Genomic DNA, 25435 nt, shown 5'->3' on the forward strand with positions numbered 1-25435 from the left:
GCTGAGTGGGCTTGGCTTGCAATCTCAGTTCTGGTTTATCCTAAAGATGTTCAGTGGGGTATAGGTAAGGGGTCTGTGCAGACCAGTCAAGTTCTTGCAAATCAAACTCATTCAAACATGCCTTTATGGACTTAACGGTGTCCCATTGCACAAAGTAAAGCTGAAACAGAAAAGTGTCTTAACCGCATATAGTAACCACAAAGCTACAAACACAGAATTGTCAAAAGATTTCTTGATGAATGGAAGTATTAAGACTTCCCTTTACTGGAAGTAAGCGACACACCCCAAACCCAGAAAAACAACCCCATAGTGTTCTCCTTCCTCCACCAAACTGTACAGTTGCCACAAAACAGTCAGGCAAGTAACATTCTTCTGATATTTGCCAAAACTCAGACTGACCCATCAGACTGCAAGATCATCACTCCACAGAACACGTTTCCACTGCTCCAGAGTGCAGCGGCGGTGTGCTTTGCATTGACTATTGAATGCTTTACGTCACAAGGCTTCAGCTGCTTGAGCTTGGACGCCTGTTACATGAAGGCCCAGGGACAATTTCTGTGGTGATGTTAATGGCAGAGGGAGCTTGGAGCTCTGCCGTTATCGAGTCAGCAGAGAGTTGGCGACCGCGGTCTGTAACTTTACATTTTTTGCAACTTCATGACCAAGTTGCTGTGGTTGCTAAAGACTTTCCACTTACAGCTGATCATGGAATATCTAAGAGGGAAGAAATTCATGAACTGACGTATTGCAATAATGGGATCCTATTACAGTACCATGGTCAAATTTAGTCAGCTGTTTAGAACGAACTTCACAAATATAAAGCCAAATTGCATGGCTAGGTGTTTGATTTTATACACCTGTGGCAATAGGGCTGAAATCACCTGAATTCAAAGATTAAATTCTGTGTGCCAACACTTTTGTCCGTATAGTGCATGTAAAATAAAATAAAAAATATATAAATATTCCAAATCTTTCATGACTGAAATCCTCAGAGCACTGCAGGTGGATCAATACAGCCCACACTCTCTGAGATCAAAAAGGCTATAAAATACCTGTTCAACCATCAGTCTGAATACATGCCCTCATTTGAACGGCCTTGTGACAGGTTTTGTCTCCACTGTGCTGCTGAATTAAACTAGTGTAGTGATAAATGATGATACTGAGCACTACAGCCACAGGACCCCACTTCTCCCCCATGACTGCCACAGTCAATCACTGATAAGGTTGCTTAAAGACTCCATGATGAGGGGAAAATATGGGGAAAGATGGTGGTTGCCTTTGCTAGTAGGAACCTGGTAGGATGATGGCCTTTACCAAAACCATGCCAGGCCTTATAACATCAGGAAAAAGCTACACAAGCACGCATTATGATGACATAATTATACCCATCATTTCATTAAGTGCACAGTTGATCCTGAGCTTTTGATTTATTTCTGTGTGAAGGACAGTCTGTCTGAATGAATATGTTAGAAAAGTTCACCCCCTGGTGGCAAATTTGGGTAACTTTCATATTTTAAAGGCATCGAAGCCACAAAAGCTGATGTAATCGGAGCAACGAGGAGTCCGACAAGTTTGCCGATTCACTCAAGAAAACATAAACAAATAAAACACCATGGAAGTTATTTCTTCCTAATTCATACCACATCACATAAGCAGGGCATCACTTAGATCTCCAGTGGCCAACTTCAATAGGCTTCACAAAAGGATCCATTTTTAAATCACTACAAATGTATTTATTATAAATAGCAGCATAAAATTTAAGAGTGTGCCATGCAGCTTTTCTTCCTCATCTGTTTGGGATGCTGACGTCCTGAGCCCAGCATGTTAATTTCATTACAAGCAAAATGGAGACACAGAAGTTAAAGTGTCCAACTAGCATGACAGCTTATACTACAGGGCAGCTAATCTTACACTAAAGTTACAGCAGTTTGCATGTGCACAAGCTCCTGTATCACACAGATTGTACAGTACAGCTGCTCAGCTGTCAGCTGTCAGCCTGGAAGCAGCCATGCAGAGCATTAGTTGGATGGTGAAAAAAAGGACAGAAGCAGAGGCGAAAGAGAATGAAAGAGAAACAGAGGATGAGCCATACTGACTGTAAATTCACTCCTCCAGTTTTTGTTTTGCATTGAAGCAGAAAAATCCAGACACAGTCATAAAGCAAAGCACAGACAAAAAGAAGAAAAATAAAAACAAAGTGGGGGAAATACTTTGTGGCTTCTGGAGGAGGATCTCACAGCTTTTAGTCTCTCTCAGCCGTCCTGAAGCTGTGTTATAACCTTTGGGCTGGTAACAGAACTGCTATAGTATATGCACTTGTCCAGGATTTGTGAATGCAGGTACACTGCTTTGAAATGTTTAATATCCCTGATAGGATTAGCATGTCTTGTATGAAACAATGTAAGGCAGCATGAGCCACTTGGTAGGCACTGTGCAGAAAAGGCTTTAAGTGTGACAGTTACACCTTTCCCAATTATGAACAGAAAACCATGAAAGTCTCAATCAAAATGAAAAGACAACAGTAGTCAGTGATCGCTTGGTTTGGTTGTTATTATGTAACATTGTTGCAGACAAACACATCCGCATATCCATTTTTATTTTCGCTAAAGGAACAAAATGTTCTGGAGATGCAGCCTTTTCTAAAGCACCCAACTCTCCTCTGTGCTGAGGCTTCTGACGGTGCCATTGGCAAAGGCAGAGGCTTATTATGGGCTGTTTCAAACCACAAATGCATCAGCACTAGCTACTCCCCTGAGGAAACTTCAACTCACTGAGATGTGCCCCCGAGAGCCCCACAGCTCCCACTGGTTTGATCATCCTCACACATGGCTGACACAGCTCCAGCTGCAAACTCAGCCACTATCTCAGTGTCAGTCGACAGATGTCCAGCTGCTGACGTTTTAGTGTGCAAATGACAGCCTTTGAGCTGATTGAGCACAGCCAAGTTTGTGCCATTTCGGCAAAAACCAAAATGCTACTGTACTGCTGGTACATTTCTGACTGGATGTTGAAGTATACTATGCACCTGCACCTTCAAAAAAAAAGAAAAAAGCATGGCATTTGTTTTCATATATTCTGTTTAGTTTTCTGCCAAAAACAATGCTGATGAGGTAAGAGGGGGAACTATAAGGTGTAAATATCCTGCCATCAGTCAAAAATTAAGGACTGATGAGAACGCAATTGATCGACAAACACATTATATATTTAAGTCCTTGAGTAAATTAAGAATTGCCATGAGGGACACTAGACACAGACAAATAAAAGAACAAAGGGCTTTCATGAAGACAGGTTTGTACATACAAAGAGCATGTGCTTTAACAAGTGACTCACTTCCTGCTTTTAAGCATTATGCCCCATCAGCTGATGCCATGTGAACTGACAGCATGCTCGTCGTGCCTTGTGCTGGCAATGCATTACATGCAGTTGTTGTCTTATGCAATAGCTCCATGCATCTCACAGTTCCTGTCTACAGCAGAGGCATATTCAGAGCAGTGCTGGCAGTTGTCTTTGAGCTTGAGCCTCTGACAGCAAAGTGTGCTGGGTCTGCAGACTGAGAGAGCACGCAAAGTGGAGGAATGTGGCGTCACTGCCTTACCCCCTTGGTGACGCATTCTCTTTTTCATCAGCATTGGCGTCACTTGATCAGGGGGCAATGCATTTAGAACATCTAGTAACAGGGATTGGCAATCCTGTTAAAAATTAATTCACTCCACAAATGCCCTCCAAGAATGCATGGCTCATCTCAACGAAAGATAAAGCCAGTTGATGCTTATTACCTGCTTTGTCCATGAAATGTTGTATATTCGGTGCACACGCTAAATCAATAAGTACTGAATAATGTGGCTGCTCAGCATTTCTGGTGCAAAGTGACTACTGATTTATGTCCCTCAAAACAACTCGTGTCAGTGTGAACATGATGTAGAGTAAATGTTTTGCATAAAATACCTTCTGAAAATGCCTGAATTCTTCTTCTTTAAGCTTTCCTTGCAAGAATAGTATATATACAGGAGCCAAAACCAATGCATGCTTGTTCCACTGTACTCAACTGAACAAATTACACTTTGTGTATGATGGTGTATTCAGCTCAAGACAACCTCTGCATCCCTTTAGGGCAGGAAAGTCTTTGGTGAAACCCAGGACATCATCATCCTTTTGGCATTCCACTGCTGCAGGGACAGCATCGGAATTCCAGAGTGAGGTGGGCGGCTGCCAAATACGATGAAATGACATTTACAACACAACATGCTTGTCCAACTCCAGCTCCTCATTAAAGGAGTATTGAACAGACATTGTGATCCTCAGTTTGTTTGACAGACACAAAAGTCACAAGCATTAGTGTCAGTCAGCAGTACATCTTCTCAGTCTCCAGACAACAATAACCACAATTTGCACAACACTTTCACTTTCCTGCTGTCAGCTCCTCACCCAGGTCATGTGACAGTCTTTGGTTAAAGATTTTACTTGGATTAGAGCTGAGAGGGAATGAGGATGAAAGAAATAAGCGACCATCTCTGAACACAACTGCTTAATATGCAACAACAAAAACCAGAAATGCAATTCAAAGTTAAGCATAAAATTACAAAATTGTAATTATGAAAGAAACTTTAAAATCTGAGGAGTGTCCATATTTACTAATACAGGCTGAACAGAAACAAGGCAGAGATTAAATCTACTAAATGGCAGTGCCAGATTGCCTGTGAAAGACTCAGTGGAGACCCATGAAGGTCTCATATTCATTAAGATGACAGATACCCACGTATGGTATTAAATCCTGACATGACAGCGTAATACAGCTCACCGTTATGCATCAGTTAGTAAGTACATGTGTGAAGTTCCAGTACATGGTTACACTCAAAGGGTTGTAAGGAAATCAGAGGGTCTACAGTGATGCAGCAAAGACACGCTTTAAGAGGGAAAACAAACCTGAAGGTCCCTCTGCAGAGAAATAAGGCAGCGAAATGCTTATTCAGCTGATGTGTTTATGTGCTAGACAGCAGAAGAGCACATGTAAAAAAAATGTGGAGCGCAACAACAACAATAATACTATTATTTAGCTTCAAAAACACATAAGAGGATTTTGTCTCTCTTTCACTACAGGAGAATTCACACATAATTTACTGAAGCAGAAATGCAAGCTTTCCACACAGACCGTAGGACTCATCGCCATCCCAAAAATAACAGCTTAGACCCAGCCGCATTTTACACACACACACACACACACACACACACACACACACACGAACACACACACACACACACACACGAACACACTGACACCCTCAAATATACAGCAGAAGCTGTGAGGAACTCATGTGCCCAGTACGAGCTGTCACAGCATCATCCAGAAATGAGTCATGTTTCCCAGCCACCAGAGGCTCTAAAACCATTATTCACATGACTCTGTTGTGCTTTCTGTTATAATGGCAGACTCAAAATACCAAACAACACATAGGTTTTATCAATTTACATGGAGACACATGGTATTAACTCATCTTGCTGAAAACTGAGAATGTCATTCAAACAAACGTATGGTCCACCTCGCCGCCCCTCCCCAGGAGAGACGTTGTTTACGATGAAGGCTCAGGAAGGGAACACAAGAGGACGAAGCAAGGTCCGGATGCCATAGGTGACTCAGCATGGACACCAGAGAGGTAGACACCCTGTATTCCACCGCCACCCACTCAACTGCTGTCTCTATGAATGGGAGCTGCATCAGTGCCGCCCAGGCAGGCGAGCCCGCCTGTCTGGCTGTCCTGTCTGCATTCGCACAAAACATGTTACTCACATGTCGTAGAGCCGGTAACCCATGGCGGAGCCCGGTCTGCTTGAATGGGACCCGGGGTCTCTTGTTCTCCTGGGGTCTGTGCTGCTCACCACGGCGCGCCAAACACTTGGTTTGTCCATCCTGTATGCTGGTCAACGGGACTCGACAGTGGGACAGCGTGCGCACACGGGCTCACTCACATTCACACTCCCTCTCCCTCCCAGTCACAAACACGAGCTGCCAGAGGGCAGTGCGTGTGATGTAACAAGGAGCATCCAAGAGGCTGGCAGCTGGTGGGGGGCTAAGGGGGGTGGGGCTGATGGTGGAAGAGGAGGTGTGGGGTGGGGTCTTGTAGAGCTCTAAAGGAGATGTCTCGTGATAAGCCTCTCTTCCTCTTTTTCTTCTTCTTCTTCTTCTCTGTGATTACTAATTCTTTACTGATATCAATGCCAGGGGTGACTTCCACATTTAAAGGAAAGCAAGAAGGCACTACCTCCTGGAGAGCTACTGGGATTTTATTGGCTCTCATAAACAGAGAGGAGCCTCTGCGTACACCTCTCTCCACCCTCTTATCTGCTCTCAGTAGTACAGTCCTCAGCAGGGCTGTATGATTGGCTCCTTGGTCTCCATAGAAACAGGAGGATGTGTCAGAGGTAGGGCTCATTATCATGCCTTCTCTCTCTCTCCCCTCCCTCCCATTTTGTTTTCACTCCCTCTCTCTTTTACCATTTCTCTTCTTCTCACATACCCAACCCCTGTTCCCTCCTCGGCATCTTTCTCTCCACTGGAATCAATGCACTTTTCTCTGTAGTGTCTTTCAAAACACACAGTCTAATGAGGAGTGGCGCAAGCAGGTAAAGATGCAGCATGGCTCTAGTTAATTATGCCTGCATAAAAAATATTTTAAAAACTATGAAAGAACTAAGGAGATCAGTTCATGGATATATGGCAAATAATCGTCTAGAAATAAAGGTAAATAAGTTACAAATCATATTACTGCAGTTCATAACTTTGCAATCTCTGACACACCAAGTTGGGTATTAGAAACAACATGGCTTGCACAGATATTGCATCATGTGCAAGTAATTCCAAAACCAGACAGGAAGTGTGAACTAACAAGCAGAAATACAGTTATATTATGGAGAAAACTGAAGTTTTGGTTGCAAAAATGCATCAAAACAACCACAAGATGCACATGATGTACAGTGTGTCTTATTATAGCTACAATGTACCATGCCCTTAGGAAATAGATGTTAGTGTTGTTGACTTGACACCCTCAACAGCATCCAAAGCGAGACTGTAGGCAGGGAGGATAATGTGTATGAAGAACAACTCTCATAGGGACTTTACAAGGCCACACACACACACACACACACACACACACACACACACACACACACACACACACACACGGTAGAATATAGACAGAAACCCAAGGCTTGTGGTTCAAAGTCCAAGAAGAATGTGTTTCATCATCAAAGTTAACCTCACTTCAATCCAGTGTCAAATTAGTGCAACCACTATGTTTGTTAATGAGCATGTGCAGTGGTTAAAGATGTACAGCACGTCCATTATCTAAATTGCAGTCACACAAGCTGTGTATGCTGTAATTATTAAGAAAAGTGCAGATTTCTCAATTTCTGGCATAATGTCTTGAATTTGTGATTTATGAGTATATGCATGGAAATCAAGTAATGTTAATCACAGTCAGTTAACACAGTCACAGTCATTGATCAGTTCATACCTCTATACGGAAAACAAGACTCCCAAACAACGAATGACAAGAGTGTCAAATGTTCCTGGGTCATGGCTTGCAATGTGAGATTTAAAATTTAAGATTTAAATTTACATGTACCAAAGGAGACAAGCCTTAGTATAATGCAGGGGTGGGCAACTCCAGACCTCGAGGGCCGGTGTCCCTGCAGGTTTTAGATGTGTCCTTGAACCAACACAGCTGATTTAAATGGCTAAATTAGCTCCTGCAGTTCTCCAGATGCCTGGTAACGAACTAATCATGTGATTCAGGTGTGTTGACCCAAGGTGAGATCTAAAACCTGCAGGACACCGGCCCTCAGGGCCTGGAATTGCCCACCCCTGGTATAATGGCTATACCACAGTTTTGCTGTATACATCTTGTCACTTCCCAACATTGACAGCGATGGCAACCAGTTGAGTGTATAAGTAATAAGAGCATTCATTTTAATAACCTCAGCACATGCTTCCGGTTCTCATCCAGGGCTCTGATGTTAGCATTGATATTAGTTCTACTTAACATTTTGCTAAATGTATTGAATATTGTACCATCTAACTCACACACTAGTCGTTTTTATTGTTGCACTTTTGAACACATCTGATGTTAAATTCAACATTGGATTGATTGTGTATTTTTTCTTAGATTGAGGGGATGTTGCTCATCTACCTGACAAAGACTGGCTGGAAGATTCCAGGTGCTCAACTGTTCGGGGCCTTTTTTTGTTGTATTTTTAAAATGTATAACTTTATTTCCATTTCTAACTCTAAATACAGGGCTGTAATGTAAAATGTGCATTTATTAATTTTTTAACCAAACTGGCATATAAACATAGTCAGTGTAGGTGTTTGTGGGCATGGATGACAAAAAGATACTTGGTGGTTGGAGGTTGATGGGAACGATGGTAAGTTCCATTCTGTTAAACAGCAAACCAAGAGCAGAGATTTAGTAGTCAGGGCACATACAGACCGAGGAGCACAGTGGCGAGAAAGATGTTCTTTAAACCTGACAAATAACATTAAATTCATGGTTACCATATTCAGCACAAAGGAGAGGTTTTCAGGCCTTCACAACGAGACTGAATTACAAGTGCTGAGGTTGATATTTCAGTTGCAATCTTATTTTATTGCCAGGTGTACCTTTGCACACATTAAGATATGCTTCTGTGCGACCTTTATGTACGATGTTGAATTTCCAGCCGTAGACGGTACGCGGGATATTATGCAGAGGGCATGCACACAAAACCAGACGCAAAGAACACCAATATCTTGTCTGTTTACGTATTTTATATGAACACACAGGCTTTTATACAGGTCTGTCTTCTTAAAGGGGGGCGCCAGACACATTCGCTAAATGTTACGAAGGCAAGTGAAGATGGAAATAGAGATGGTCACAGGACTGTCTTAGTGGATCATAAACAGCAAAGGAAAAAAAACAAATCAAAAGGAGCTGACTGAGTGTGCCTCATGTTCTTGCATGAAAGCTGAAAATAATTTAATTGACGGAAAATTAATCAGCACCGTTTATGCACAGACCTAAAAATCATTAGAGCCACATTCTTAACAGCACATATTGATTGATTTTTTTTAAACTGTACCGACAATTTGAAGATTAAACCTCTTGTACTAATTGTGATTGACTTTTTTCCCTCCTGTTGTTTAATAGTTCAACAGTTTAGACAAATAATCACAATCACCACTGTGTACACTTCATCACTGATAATAATCATTAAGCTTCATCTTACACTAAAAATGTCTACTGCTGTACAATACTGCCATTGTCCAAAAACTGTTTCTCAGCTCAACTTTAAAGTTGATGTACAAACATAACAGAGACTGACAGATAACAAGTCCTCTCCATAAAGCAAGTTCTGCTTGGTTTAATGTCTAAAAAAATAAACTATGTATAAAACAATGCATCAACACATTTCCAGTGAAGTGCAATCTATTTTCTTCTCTTCTTCGGGTGACTAGGTGCCTCCTATTTCATCAAAACTGCACACTCAAAATGCAGTGCTACGCATGTGTCTGCACAATCTGTAAAAAGCACTGGTGGAACCGACTGTGCCAGCAGGAAGCCATATTTTGTCCTAAAATGAGCCGTCTCCTCTCATGAGATTTCAGCCCACTTCAAATCAAGACAAGCTGAGTGATGAAGAGCAAGAAGAGAGCAAAAGAGAAGACATTAAGCACAGCACTTACAGTGACAGACCACACGGTGGCAGTGCACTACATCTTCTGCAATAAGATGTGACAGGATGTGATCAATAAGCTTACTGATGCTGTCACTCATGGGGGTTTAGTGTTGCACCAGATGCTACAGTGTTGCTTAATTTGGATACATTAATCAAATGCATGTGGTTTTTAAGCAATCTCCCTTTAAGAAAGAAGGCTAACAATGTATCAAAGCAAACCCATGAACAAAGATTATGTACCGTTTATGTACTTTCCAACAAAAAGGTATCATTAAAGTGAAAAACATCACAAAACTTGACGCTTCAGTCATTTCAGTTTTGTTTTCAGCTTTCAGTAATAATACTTACAAAAAAAATACACCCATAGCTTTTTTGTTCCATAAAAACATTTTCCTAATCACAACAACTACAGTCTCAAAAGCTAGGAAAACTGACCAATCCCCTTTAGATGGGGACCTCTGCACAATGCTCTGGGGAAAAGAGGTGAGAGGGTTAGTTTGCCTGTGTTTTTCCATGCAACAACACAGCACATCCTCTCTGTAGTTCGCTGGCAGAGGGCACAGTGCTGTGCAAAGGCTCCTTCTGTCACTGACTTGGCCTCAAGCCTAAGAACATCAGAAGCAAAAGACAGACAAGCTTTTCATTGCAGGCCAAACAAAGAGCTGTCTCTCTGCCTCTAACTATGAAGTATAGACAAAGACATTACTTGACCCCTTGGGCCTCAGCTGAGGCTCATCACAAGTTTAGACTCCTCCATAAGCCGATGTCAGTAACACTGCTACAGCACTTGGTATATATAACTGATACAGCATGCAAAGGAAGACGTAGAGAGATCATTTATGGCACAATTACCAGTGAATTAATGTAAAAATCCTACAAATTAAACTGACATATTTAAACATCATATGAAAGGGAAACTATATTGCTATACACTTTTTTTTTTTATTTTTTTTTTTATATATACTGTTCTAGGTGCTCACTATAAATAAGCACAAATTTAACAACTTTGGGGCTGAATTTCTTTATGTTTTATAATCAAATTTTGGAGAGGTGACCAGACAAATGAGTTGATGCCAAAAATATAAGTCAGTTAAACATGTTTGTTTTTTTATTTATTAATGTGCAATTAAAGTTGCCAGTTCAAAAAGCATATGGCATGACCGGTCACCACCCATGAACAAACAACTGTGCCCTGCTGTTGTTCGTTCTCTCTGTGAATAGAAGTTGTAAATGAGCAAGAAGGAACCAGCGTGGCTGCGCTCTACTTTAGCCGCGTCAGAAAACAAATAATGTAATATAACCAAGCAGCTGACCACTTTCTACACTGAGTTATAGACACTAGAATGGAGGAAACCTAAGCTACCACTGCTAGCACTGATAAGATTAGCCAAATTGGAAATTAATGTGTGCATTTGCAGCATCATCAACCAACCAAAAAAACATTTCTTTGGCCAATGTTTAACTTCCATGCATTTAATATTTTCTTAGATTTTCTGTTATTAGTTGCCAGGAACATCCATAGTTATAAGCTTATCACACAAACGAAAGGAAAAATAAACTGTTGGACTATGTCTGTGTGTACAGACAGAACAGGTATCAGCTCGGTTAAAGTCTGTTGACTGTGAAGGCCGCAGCATATGATTTACATCATGTTCATACTCAGATGGAGCATTGTCCTCCTGGAGGAGACCATGACTTTGTAATTATTAGCACTGATCCTTTTCTCTAAGGAACAGGTAGATCCAAACCACTGCAGCGAAATAGCCTCCACAGTATAACTGAAGCGTTCATCTGAGTCTTCTTTTCATTTAAAAACGTTAATATGAAAAGTAGCATAATGCTATTACTTTTTTCTGTAAAGCTCACTTACTTTTGATAATATGTACTGCATGGTTCCATGTTTGTATACAGTACAGTACACAGTATGCAATTACTGCATTTGGTGATAAAAATCCTGTTTAATTAGAAGTTTGTCTTACTGTAAGGTCACAAATTGCGAGATCTAAATCCACTTTTCTTGCTCAAGCCTCAATTTCCACCAATTACAGCACTGCTTGACTCGCATAGTAAAAACAAGTAGGAAAGAAAACAATCCAGATACATGCAAATTTTAACTAAGGTTAAAAACAGAGCGATACAGTATGTATTATCGTCATAATTGTAATGTACAGTTTGTCATTCATCTCCTCGCTTGCAGGAAATTTCACCCCCACACAAACAGATCATTCATCCAGCAGCAGCAATACTTTAATATCTTGTTTCACATGCACAGACAAATCCCTGCTCTTGAGTGGCAGAGCTGAAAAAGCAGAAGAGAACAAATGTTTCAGTTTTATTTCCTGGATAAGCTACTCCTTGCTCCTTCACCTCATCCCTGTGAGCTCTTCCCCCAGCTCGATCCGGGCGCTGATGTGGGGCTTTGGAATTGCAAATGCCTCGTATCAAACTGAGAGATAGATCTGAAATAGGGGTGGGTTTAAAAAAATCGATTCATCGATTAAAATCGATTCTAACTGGAATAAAACGATATCGATTCATTAAATCCGGAAATCGATTTTTTTTTTATACATATGTAGTTTGCCGCGTATGAAACTTGCAAGCGGTTAACATGAGGAAGTCACGCGAGAGTTAAGTGACCTGGACGCATGAACCATCATGGCTACTCCCGGGAATGTGCCACCGAGCCTAAAGGCAGATGTCTGGCAACACTTTGGATTTAAGAACTGTGAAGACAGTGAAGAGCTGGACAAAAGCAAAGCCGTATGTAAGATGTGCAAAATGGAGGTAAAGCACTGTGGAAATACCACAAATCTCAGAAATCATTTAACGAGGCATCATCCAGATATCCCGCTAGCAAAAACGGCCGACACCAAGCAACGCTCACTCGAAAAGGCATTTGCAATGAAGTTGGCATCCACTTCTCCACGTGCCCAAAAAATAACCCAGTCTGTGGCAACTTTCATATGTAAAGATATACGTCCGTACAGCGTTGTTGAAAATGATGGCTTCCAAAACCTCATTAATACGCTAGAACCACGCTATGTTTTACCATCACGCAAACATTTGAGTGAAGTGGTAATCCCAAACATGTATGAAAAAGTGAAACACGATGTTACAGCCTCACTCAAGTCAGCAGAGAGAGTCGCTATAACCTGTGACAGCTGGACATCCAGAGCAACAGATAACTACCTGACTATCACCTCACACCATATCGACCAGGAGTGGAGACTCGTGTCTCATGTCTTACAGACAAGAACCACCGAAGCAAGCCACACAGCAGCTAATTTATCTGAAATTATGTTCAAAGCAATCGAAGAATGGGAGCTTACAAACAAAAATCCAGTCATCGTAACTGACAATGCTGCAAATATGGTGCGAGCTGTAGAAATAACGGGCTGGTTGCACATTGGTTGTTTTGCCCACACACTCAATTTAGCAGCTGTTGCTCAGCTGCTTGGCCGAGTGAGACGCATAGCATCCTTTTTTCATCGCAGCACTGTTGCAAGTCGCAAGCTTAAAGAGAAGCAAAAGATACTGAATCTACCTGCCCATAAGCTGGTGACTGATGGGGTGACCAGATGGAACAGCACATTGGAGATGCTGGAACACTTCCTAGAGCAACAACCAGCAATCTCTGCAGCTCTACTCTCACCTGAAGTGAGGAGAAGTGACAGTAATCTCTGTAGTCTTACAGAGGCTGACATAACTGATGGAGAAGATATAGTGAAAGCTTTGAAGCCGCTGAAAGCAGCCACACTGGTTATGTCTGAAGAAAAGTCCCCAACCCTTTCCATCATTGCACCTCTGCATGCACAGCTGCTGGAGAAGATGATCAGTGTCTCTCATGACTCCTCACTGATTAAAGACCTCAAGACTGCTGTGTACGACAACTTGAAGTCAAGGTATGTTTATGAATTGTGTGTATATGCCATGAATGAGTGTAACTGTATGGATGCATGTATTACATGAAAATTCTTATTATAGTGAAAAAATCTATATATTATAAAAATGTTAGTTAAGCCCTCTTGTCTAGTAATAGGCCTTTTGATTTTATATCTATCTATCTATAGATGTTTATATATAAATTATGGAAACAAAGTCGTATATTAATGTTTCTGATCTTGCATGAGTGTATGTAACCATGCACATGTATATCCAACATAATAAACTGAGTTAAATGTGCAAAATCTCTTTTCAAGATATGTGGCCCTAAAGGACAAGCTCTACATTGCATCAGCATTAGATCCTCGCTTTAAGGCCCTGCCATTCTTGTCCAAAGAGACCTGTAACAACACATTCTCTCAGTTGGTGTTGGAAGCAGCAGGTTTGGAGAACGTGGACACAGCTATTGTGAGTTACAGAAACAAAAACAAAAAATTATTGGTTTTTTTGCACTACTCGAGTTAGAATATAAATAGTAATTTCTTTATTAATTAAGTTTTCATTTTTCTACAGCGACAGTCTGATGGTGACACATCTGAGGAAACTGTCCCTGACATCTCTCTTGGTGGTGTTGATGAAGTGGATTATGCCCCTCCAATTAAGAGGTCAAAGGACTCTGCATTAATTTTTCTCCTTGGGCCAGCCTACTCAACAAAAACCACAGCACCACAGAAAACACCAACTCAGAAGGCAAAGGAAGAAGTGAATCGATACAGGGACGTTGAGCCTGTTGCACTTTCTGAGGATCCTTTGATCTGGTGGAGGGACCATGAAAGGGAGTATCCTCTCTTGGCTCTACAAGCAAAGCAGTATCTTTCCATACCTGGGACCAGTGTTCCTTCTGAACGAGTGTTTTCAACTGCTGGTGACACTGTTACCGCACAAAGGAGCTGCCTGACTCCACAACATGTAGACCAGCTTCTCTTCTTGCAGAAAAACCTTACAGTCTCAAAGAAGTGAGAGGGTAGTTATAAATAAGGCTAAATTGCATTAGTTTCACAGAGGTTTTACAATACTGTTCAATATGTTTTCATTTTTTGAAGTATTTTAAAAGGCAGTTTTTCATTTTCTGATCGGTCAGTTTCTGTCAGTTCACTTGTACATGCTGTGTTATACTGTGTGTCTCCAAAACACAATAGTGGATTTCAGAAAAGCTGTGTGAGACACTAACAGCAAAACTATTTCTCTGAGGTTTTACTGATGTTTACAAAAGATGTGTTCTATTTGCACTGGATCCCTGATCCACTTGAAATGTATGTATGAAAAAATATATATACTAATGTTAATTAAAAATTACATTATTTAACTGCTTTAGTATCTGTTCTTAATTTTGAAATTTATGTAATTCATTCACAAGGCTTAGAGGGTTCTTTTGACAGTACATATACAAGGTGAATTATCATAATTTTATATATATTATGGTTCATATAATAATATTTCGGACTGATTCAAAATCGAATCGAATCGTGGATCGAATCGATTCGGGACCTTGTGAATCGGAATCGAATCGATTCTAGAAATCAGTGACGATTCCCAGCCCTAATCTGAAACACTCCCAGTCTCTTTTGCCTGATATTAATGTTGCACGGAACTAATGAAAGGATAAGCTCTTTGAGGCAGTCGCACAGTAGCACTAATCTCTCACTATATCTAATTTAACACGGAAAGTGGCAGTGGGTAATACAGTGAAAGAAAAGCACTGGTTGAGGAAAAAAGGATGCTCTGACATGTTTTTTCTTCTAGCTGGAGGTGCAGTGCTTGCACATGTATCACCTAAAGGCTCTCCAAATCATACTTGTGTCACACATGATTTTGTCTTGAAATGTAACACCTGTGCCCTGTCGCCACACATCTGGGTGACTTTTCATTACTGCTGACGGGATGCATTTATAACAGACACATCGGATTTCAGTCATGCATGAAGAATTGCAAACTCCTGCCTTTCTGAAGGGGAGCACACAAATACATTTTATTCTAATTAAACCACTTTCCTGTGCAGACACATGTTGTACTTTCAAAATTATTTTCTCATCTGCTGAAAACACAAAATTATTTTTATTTTATTTATTTTTTTTTTTAAACAAGAGCAGTATGTCATATCGCAAATCACGCCATGGCAAATTATTAAACTATTATTAGGTTTTCTGGCTGATAAATGATTCAAGATTGAAGGTTTTAAGGCTACGACTGTAAGCAGAATGTGTGCTCATTTTAATAATGTCTTAATTTTTAATTGCAGCGTGGTTATTATGACTGTCAAGGTAATAGTGCATCCAATGGCAGGTCTTACCCTTGGAAACAGACCAAATAGAAACTGCACAACAAACACAAAATGTTAGGCAATATCTTTTTAAAAAGCTACTATGCCAACAGATACTTAATAATGTAACATGTTTAGAACTGATTTTGTTTTGTAATCAATTTAACCCTTAAAATTCTTATGAAATGAAATACATGTCACATTTACCATTTCCATGAACCATTTCAAAAATGCTCAGCATCTTCCCAAATAAAAGAAACACGCTTAGTTTCCAAGGAATAGGCAGAAAATAATCAACAATGAATGAATTACTTTAAATGTTATTTCTTTCTCAAAACTCTCAAAAATTTTCAGTCAGCTATTTTATATAATTTAACTGATTGAAAACGAGTTTAATTTTAAAACAACAACAAAAAGAACAAACAAAAAGAACTTACAAGTTTTCTGGGGTCTTTTTATACAACTTTTAGCAGTCCTGTATAGATTATTGAATTGAATTTGCTGCAACATTAAAACCACTGAAAGGTGAAATGAACAACATTTGTGACCTTTAAGATGCTGTTAGCTGTTACTAACTTAGCACCCACCTAAACACCACAGGGCACCCCCAGACGTCCTTTTCTAATTCCCCCCCCAGTGTCAGAGCTGTTTTAGTCACAGAGCAGTATAAGCATCTACACAGTATAAGGCAAGTTTTATTGCTGTGCGGGTGATATGTATAAATCATCTGTAATTCTTGATGGGGAACTCTACAAGAGAAGCTTTGTGTGATAATATTTAAAATAAACCTTATTTATAAGGTGTTAAGACACCTTTTCCCCCCACACATGCTATACGCCACAAGTAAAAGACAACAGTGAGAGGGTGAGACTATAGTGCTCACCACTACTCAAAGTTTTGTTAACGTCTAATATGAGCATCCACCATTTTTAAACAGAGTTAAGTCCACACGTTATGGGCAATTGTCAATAAATTAAAAAAAAGAAAAGCAAAAGAAGAAAAAGAAAAAGAAAACAAAACAAAAACCCACAATACACACTGCCAGGCAAACTACGGCCCACAACAAAAAAATCCTCTCCTGCACATCCTACAGATTCTCACTAGGGTTAAGGTCCGGATCCTGTGGTTTTCGTTCCACATTTGAAATCATATCTCATGTTCCCTGAACCACTCTTTCACAATTTGAGCCTGATGAATCATGGGAATGTCATCTTGCAATATGCCTGTGGCATGGAAAAAGAAAACTCCACTGATGGAAAAACCTGGTCATTCAGTATATTCAGGTAGTCAGCTGACCTAATTTTTTGGCACATAATGTTACTGAACTGAAGAAACCCCAGATCATAATAGCGGCCCCACAGGCTTTCACGGCAGGCGCCAGGTATGATGGGCGCATCACTTTGTCTGCTGCACCCATCACTCTAGAACAGGACTCATTAGACCACGTGACCTTTTTCCTCTACTCCTGAGTCCAATCTCTATGATCACTGATGAGTGGATTACTTCAGCTCTTTAGTCCCAATACCCTAAGGTCTCTTTACATTGTATGCATGGAAATATCCTCACTTTCACTATTAAACATGGCAGTGAGTTCTACTGTGGATTTTTTGTGATTTGATTTTACCAAATATTTGAGAAAATGCCAATCATGATTATACAAGTTTTTTCCCAACCCATTTCTTCCTCGAAGGTGATGGTTCGCCACAGTCTTTCCAGATCTGCATAATTCTTTGGACAGTTTTTAATTGAACTGAAGTGTCATTGTCTACAATCTACTTTCAGATGCTCCACATGGAGTCACCACAGTAGATAGATTTGAATGTTTGATTTGACAGATTTTCTTTTCTGTCTGTCCTCCTGGGACTAAATGTACAATCTTTCACTGTTAGGTGAATGTAACCATATATATGACAGAAAATAAGAAAAATCATAAATGCTCCCCATTATGAATGAGTTAGAGTGAAAACATAGCCATAACATCACAACTTACAGCTTGCCAGGCTTTATAGCACAGCATCGCAATCTTTGAAAACTGTTTATGTGCGGCATGGCTGTCTGCATGCGAAAGTGACAGCACACATACGCAGATCAACCACACATGCGTGCATCTTGCCCAAAAGCATTAACTGCAAAACTGAGTCAAGTGAAAGGCACATGGCACAACAAAAAGCATCAAATTCTGCTCTGCTACTTAGAGTCAAAGCAACTTATTACGAACCAAATGGCCTGCGTTTACTTCTAAATCAAAACTGTGTGTTCCCAGCTATGCAGCTTCAGAGCGCAGCGTGGAGCCTGTAATTAACTCTTAAGAGAATGTGATGACGAAACAGAAGCTGGGAACTTCAAAGAGTTTTCTCAAGAGTTCAAACACATTAAGGTAGTGGGCCTTCTATTTCACAGGCCTATTAAATCATTGCACAGATGTAATTTCCCATCTGGTGGAATCAAACCTTTTCAATATTGACGGCAGTAGAGAAAAAGAACCAAAAAAGAAAGCATTAAATAACAGTCTGAATTTTATGGAGGGCGGAAGGCACTTTAATTGCTCTTTTTTTTTTTTCTTCCTTTTCTTTTTAAAAACCAGCACTAACTCTTGGACACAACTGCTCATTCATTTATCCGGGACTGTTTGCAGCCACATACAATAAATGTTTAGTGCATCGTTAAACTCCTTTCCAAATGACCACGGATACTGTCAAGGCCTTACAGAAGGGGAATGCTGCAATGAAATACCTGCAATAACAGTCATGATGCAGGGTTCATGAACCTACATATTGTCATTTTTCTGTGTATGTGTCGCTTTGCACTATATTCACCCCTGCAGCTAGATCACAGTCTCCCGGGCTGCCTTTCTGCCTCCAGCCATCAGCAAATAAGACATTGGCTGCATCAGCAGAAGGTTAGGGTGGGGGTCTGCGATCCCAGGAAGAAAGGCCAATTTGCAGGAATCAATGAGCTCTGCAGTGAACGTAATCACAGGTCCTGTTATGAAATAGCCATTTAACTTTATAATTATAATTAAAAACATAAAACCCCGGAATTAAATATGTACTAGTGGAGATCCAAGTTTAGGTGTTTTCTAAAAGTCAAATGCCAGATAATACAAACATCAAATTCAAATAAATGGACCAGTCCAGTAACAGCAAGTTTACAACCTACTGGAGCCTTAAGAGAGGGGTGTAAACACTTCAGAAAGAGTTACACTTCACCATCCCACTTTTACTTCTGCCCCTTAGCTATTAATCAAGTCAGATGGGTTGTTTTAATTGATGAGAGAAAAAGGGAGACACAGATACGTACCACAGAGTCAAAGGAGGTGAAAGATTACAGACCAGCAGATGATATTTATTTATTTATATTTGATTGAGTGAAAGAACAAAGAGAATATCTGGAGAAAAAAAGGGGGGGGGGGAATTAAAAGAGAGGCATGAAGTGAGGAAAGCGTGAGAGGGAAGAGAGGGAAAGCATCTTGGGTAGTTAAAAGCATTCATTCAGCCTTGGGCTGAGCTTGATGGGTGCAGAAGAAGTCTTAAATCTGGACGGGACTGAACTAGAAGGCAGCTGCAGGCAATGAATACATGCAGCACCCAAAATCAGTTAAAACATGCTTTCTGTTCATGTAATTTACAGATACTGAGGAAGAAAATGTGTTTTTTTACCCTTCATTTCATGTGGTTGTCTATATTCCTATATTATAACATATAATATGCTGCTTTTGTACCATTTTCTTTCAAGTTTCCATCACATGCCTGCAGATGAATTTGGATTCTTTTCCCTCAGTAAACCGTATAGAGCAATGATCCTTTCTCACAATAAGCTGAGATCCTGCATCCCTATTGGACTGGCTGTATGCTCCAGTTTCGCTTTCTTAGTCTGACATAAACACACTTCCTGTTTTCACCTCTCCCACTCTACGCTCAACAGTCATGGGAGAGGAGTAGAAATGAAACAGCCACTAGTCTTTACAAATGAAACCAGAGCCACAGAAGAGACAGAAGTGGGAGAAATCGTTACAGAGGCGGAGATGGCAAATGATGAGACTGAAAGCTAAATATTTGGCTGTATTTTGAGTTTCAGTATATCGCTCACTAATAATAACAACTAGTTATTTAAAGCAGCACTTAAAAATCATGTTGCGAGATGCTACACAGGAGCAATACAATAAAACCAAGACTGAACAAAATAAAAACAAACTAGAGCTCCACTGACGTTTAAGACCAATGTGGACACAGATATTTGGTGATGTAAAAATCTGATATACTGGCAAATACTTTTTTCCTTCAGTCACACAAAATAAAAAGTGAACAGTTATTTATGTGTTCTTTCTTTCTTATAATACAACAACAAGTCACAGATTACTCTATTATTCTCTGCCCGATTGTGCTCGGATCAGCTGGTTGTTTTATTTGTGTGTTGTCAACATTTTTTTTTGGTTTTTTTTACATTTCATTTATTGGCCATTTTAAATAAAGCCAACATCAATTCCAATAAGTTGTACTGAGTAATGTACTGAGGAAGTAGACTATTCAAAGCAAGTGAAAAACTCAAAGGGAAAGCATTGTCATAAAAATGTGTTTTAAGACTCAAAGAAAGACTGACTCGACTTAATTTCCTCTAGCAGGTCATTCCAGAGCTAGGAGCAAGCGATACACTCAGCGGGATGCTGTACAGGTAAAATTCACACACTGGTGATGCAAGCTACATTGTAGCCACAGCCACCCTGGGGCGCACTGACAGAGGCGAGGCTGCCGGACACTGGCGCCACCGGGCCCTCTGACCACCACCAGTAGGCAACGGGTGAAGTGTCTTGCTCAAGGACACAACGACAGAGACTGTCCAAGCCGAGGCTCGAACCGGCAACCTTCCAATTACAAGGCGAACTCCCAACTTTTGAGCCACGATCGCTCCGATAAACCAAATGTCATTTTTTTTACCATGGTTGCTGGGAAACTTTAACCTAATCTCTTTATAGTTTCAGTTCTTAGGTTATTAAAGCCTGTTATCAAGTGTAAGTACAGTACTTTCACTTCTATATGTAGAAGTAAAAACATTTTGTAGATAACAAAACAGTATAATTTATAATTAATATGGAAGTCATCCATTTTCTTTTTGTGAATTCACCCCTTTAAAATAACTTTCCTTTTTTTTTTTTTTTTTTTTTTTTAAATGTAGTTATGTTTCCTCTTCTCTCTGTTCCACTTTGGTCTACGGACTCTGATTTGTCGCTAGCTCCTGATTTACTGCACTTTAAAGCAAGTCAAGAATGGAAAAAGAATTATATATCTTGAGGAAAATGATGTGTGCGTCCTGACAGAAGTCAGGCAATCCATCTTCTTTGTTGTGGTTCACATATGCTATTACATTGCAGGCCATCATCACACCAGTAACATTTCAGTGTTTCAGCTGGGTGATTTACGTGTGAATGCTTGGAGCTTATGCTGACACATTTTCCTGTCCAAGGTGCTAAAGACCACCACCAAGAGTAGCAAAATGTTCACAGTTTTTCTTACTGGTTTAAGCGGGCAGAATCCCATCACCAAAATGCTGGTTCCTCTCGACTGGCTACCAGTACGTTTCAGATATCATTTTAAAATTTTCACTTTTAAAGCAAGTTTGAGTCTGGCCCCTTAGATACACAGGAACAATGTTGACCCTGTGTGAGCGAATTCAACCTCTAGATGGGGTCCTCCTGGCAGTTCCAAATATCAAGGCTTAAATCTAAAGGCGACTTTGCTTTTGCCATCAGGGACCCTCAGCTTTGGAACTACCTGCCTCAGGAGCTCACACGATGTCCTTCCAATAACTTAGAAACTCAATTAACTGATCTCAGCTAAACATATTTGTTTTTCAGTTATTAAATACAAAACTGAATGCAGAATGACGCACAAACAAGAAGCAACTGAAGGCAGCTGCAGTAAAGGGCCAGGAAAGCTGGGGGAAAAACAGGATTTGATGATGTCCATGGATTCTAGATTTCAGGACTCATCTGTGGCAAAGGACTTAGATCCTTATATTCATCTTAGTATGTTTAATTACTTTTGAGGGGCTATGCATAAAAATGTTTTTAATTCCTAAAGAATTAATGCGATAACTTTACTATACCCCTTGGATTAAAGCTAAAAGTCTGCACTTCATTGTACACTACCACCATAGATTTTAAATCAAGTAGTCAAGATTGAACAACATTTGTGTCATTTTTCCAAAATGTATGGGGCAGACTGTAAGTGATATCTCTTACTGCCTGTGATTCTCTGTAGTTTCTGGATGTTTTGACAGTTTCTGAATGAGAAAAATCGACAATATTTCCATTCTGTTGTCTACATTAAAGAAAACAAATCATGCACTGACAAAACCTGCTGGGACCAGTTTTTTGTGCTCCAAACATTTGAAGGAGATTACTTTTCCACACTGGTGGTATGAAAGTGAACTTTTTCTAGGCTTATTGTTGTTGCACTGGTCTGGTCTGATCTGTACAGTCTCATAATATCACCAGATTTAGTGAAAAAAAAAAACATAATAATCAGATGTCCATTATTGACTCAAACAGACATGTTTATGCATGAAAAAGTGTTTTTCACATCTAAGCTAATGGATTGCCTTGCTCTAATGGTGATGAAATGGTATTTGATCATGTAAATGCTTTGATGTAGAAGAGAACAGAGAAAGAACAAGTACATAGTAAATAAAGCAGAGCAAACAAGTAAAGAGAAGTAAAGAAAAGTATACAGCAGAAGCAACAATTAAAGTCAGTGCCTGGAGTGTGTTTATGCTGTTGCAGTATAGCAGACACTCTACATGCTCTGAATGTAATTGGCCGCCCCCAGAGACTGCCCTAACTCTGGAGGATGAGGAGCAAGCTGAGCTCTGTGAATGACACAGCTTTGACACCAAACTTGTTCCATTAATCCCTAATAAGTCTTTTAACTTAGTTTCCAAAGTCTAGAATTACTAAAACAATATGAAATAATCTGCAGGGCATAGCACAGCAGGCCACAAATGCCATAGTAATTAATATTTCACCTTCTCCATTTTGTTAGTGCCACAAAAACATACGGTACTTCCAAAAAAAAAAAAAAAAGAGTCACCCAGTCGATGAGAGCCTCAAACACCCAGCGTCCCTCGAGAAGGAAGGATAACCCAACATTTCTTTTCAGACATGATGTGAAAAAAAAAATATTGTTTTCTAGTCACTGTGGTGTACAGTGCAACATCCTGGGTTCAAATCTGGCACAGGACCTTTGAAACACCATATGCAGCGAGTTTCCTCTCTTTCTAAAGGAAATAATACCCTCCAAAACAAGTCAAGCATGACAAAAGACAGCTGTGACCAAGGCCTTTATAACAAATGTTTGCTTACATTTTGGGCCATGCAGTGATCTGATTTGCAAACTTCCAGTCCACCCTGTCACTTACCATTTCCTGTGAGTGTGCAAGCACCGGTGCAAGTGTGTAAATGTGTGTGTGTGTGTGTGTGTGTGTGTGTGTGTGTGTGTGTGTGTGTGTGTGTGTGTGTGTGTGTGTGTACTATGTTTATATATCTTTGTGGGGACCAAAACACTTGTGGGGACCAACAGCACTTATGGGGACATTTTTTGAGACTCAAAATGTGGTTTTGGTGTTAGGGTTACAACCAGGTTATGGTTAAGTTTAGGCTAAGGGTTAGGGTTAGTCATTCAGTTTTTATGGTTAGGCTTAGGTGTAGTGGCTAGCGTAAGCACTATGTCAATTAGATGTCCCCACAAAGATATGCAAACATGACTGTGTGTGTGTCTGTGTGTGTGTGAGACACAACTCTATCATGTTGACCAAACTGATCCATTTTTCTGCTTTTGCTGTTGGTAATTGTGAGCTCTCTAACTAAAAGGAAAGATCAATAATAATTAACTTGCGCACATTAATAATTACATCTGGGACGCAGCATTAAAGCAAGACCATTTGAAATCAATCAGCAAAGCCAAAACGATCAGGAAGGGGGCTCGTTCTCTTTTACCATCATTTAATAATTATCCCATTCTAACTGTGAGATAAGTAAACGCTGACGGACGCAAGCAGTGCTGCTGAGCTGAAGAGGAAAATATTAAACCTCAAAGCACAGCCATCATCTTGTTTGCAGTCATGATCCATTTAACCCATTAACTTTACGCCTGAAAATTACTTACTGTATAACAATCATATTGAGACAAATAGATTGAGCATGAGTGAATGAGATATTAATCAGCAAGAAATAGCAAAGCCTCCTTTCTGCAGTGTTACAGAAGTCTAAAAACAACCCACAGATGTTACTACTCATCAGAAACCTCTGAACACTGCTCTTTAAAAATAGAGCATGTTCCCACTATGCAGTAGGATTTATTTTTGGGTTGCACGCGAGCTAAAATTGGGCTGTGGATTAGGGCACGTTGCTTTTTGATGATGAAGCATATAGCACAGGGAGGTGTCTCTTATGAAACTCATGCCTTTTAAAGACCACCACCAAGTCTGTCCCGTCGATGCGACTTTGTGCTCTGCTCCCTCCTCATTGTTGAGAGATTGTCAAGGTCCAAGCTCAGCACGGCTAATGGGTACGCAGCAATGAAGGGTCATATTTCGTGAAGGCTATACTTAATGATTTCCTCCTACAGTGCATTTGGTTAGAAGACTTTAATGTGCAGATCAGAAAAAAAAGGCACTGCAGCAATCAAACTGCTGTGTCATAAAAAGCTGATGAGAGCAGCTGCAAAGCCTCGAACATTAGGACGCGGCAAAGTTTGCAGCTGTCAAGCTGTCACGGCCAATACTTCCGACATAGAGAGGCTAATTAGCAGGGCGATCAATATCACCAGTGAAGAGTTTTAGACATTAACAAGAGGAAGACAAGGAAAATATTGTTTTGCTGCAGTGCTTATGAGACAAACTGAATGTGAAGTAACTGTTAAAATTAACATCTCACTGTACCCAAAGGAAGCAGACTTCCACTTGCGGCAGGGGGTGACTCTTCTGCAACCTTCAGAAACCAACCTCCCGGGATTCTCTGTGACTTCAACTGGTAGAGATGTATGTCTCCTACAAAAGGACACACTGTGTTACAAAAAACAAACAAGAAAAAACAGAAATGTGGTACCTGCAAGGACAGATATGACAGAAACATTTTTAAAATGAAATGACGGCTGTGTGAGTCTGTTTGTGTGTGCGTGCATGTACACGCCCATGTTTAGACTCTTTGTGAGGACAGAAAATTGGCATGACACTATACTTGTGGGGACCAACAGTCACTTATGGGGACAAAATCCCCGTCCCCACGAGTTTGAAGACATTTTAGAGGCTCAAAATGTCATCTTAGTATCAGGGTTACAATTAGATTATGCTTAGGTTTAGGCATTCATTTTGATGGTTAGGGTTAAGGTATGAGGCCAGGGAAAGCATTATGTCAATTAGATGTCCTCAATAAGATATATAAATGTTTGAACTCTTCATGTACAAGAAATACATCCAGGTATGCATAACTTCATGCTCTTTTTTTTTTTTTTTTTTTTTAATATTACTCCA

General features: G+C 40.2%; 2 protein-coding genes across 4 annotated transcripts in view; one reads left to right on the top strand and one right to left on the bottom strand.

Moving 5' to 3' along the window:
- The window catches only part of iqsec1a (IQ motif and Sec7 domain ArfGEF 1a), a 100534-nt gene that overhangs the window by 49140 nt on the left and 25959 nt on the right, over nucleotides 1-25435 (bottom strand). For 2 of the 3 annotated variants that reach the window (XM_085260976.1, XM_085260983.1), the window contains exon 3: nucleotides 24845-24952. In XM_085260976.1, coding sequence (XP_085117102.1) covers nucleotides 24845-24952 — 108 coding nt within the window. Of the gene's footprint in view, nucleotides 1-5785; nucleotides 6008-24844; nucleotides 24953-25435 lie in introns of those variants that run through there. The other variant, XM_085260977.1, reaches the window with a different exon arrangement.
- LOC146550836 (E3 SUMO-protein ligase ZBED1-like) lies at nucleotides 13306-15068 on the top strand. Its single transcript, XM_085260984.1, has 3 exons — nucleotides 13306-13610; nucleotides 13908-14058; nucleotides 14164-15068. Exons 1-3 carry the CDS (start codon nucleotides 13306-13308, stop codon nucleotides 14608-14610), a joined length of 903 nt encoding a protein of 300 aa, XP_085117110.1. The 3' UTR covers nucleotides 14611-15068.

Source organism: Mchenga conophoros, linkage group LG20, assembly GCF_057382185.1.
Source record: "Mchenga conophoros isolate Kocher_MC1m ecotype Shallow Benthic linkage group LG20, M_conophoros_male_GT1.1, whole genome shotgun sequence".
Classification (NCBI taxonomy): domain Eukaryota; kingdom Metazoa; phylum Chordata; class Actinopteri; order Cichliformes; family Cichlidae; genus Mchenga; species Mchenga conophoros.

Excerpts from the sequence above, each read along its gene's own strand:
- LOC146550836 (XM_085260984.1), top strand. The coding sequence starts at position 13,306 with ATGCTGGAACACTTCCTAGAGCAACAACCAGCAATCTCTGCAGCTCTA. Across the intron at positions 13,611-13,907 it reads TACGACAACTTGAAGTCAAG|ATATGTGGCCCTAAAGGACA; the intron begins GTATGTTTATGA and ends TCTCTTTTCAAG. Across the intron at positions 14,059-14,163 it reads AGAACGTGGACACAGCTATT|CGACAGTCTGATGGTGACAC; the intron begins GTGAGTTACAGA and ends ATTTTTCTACAG.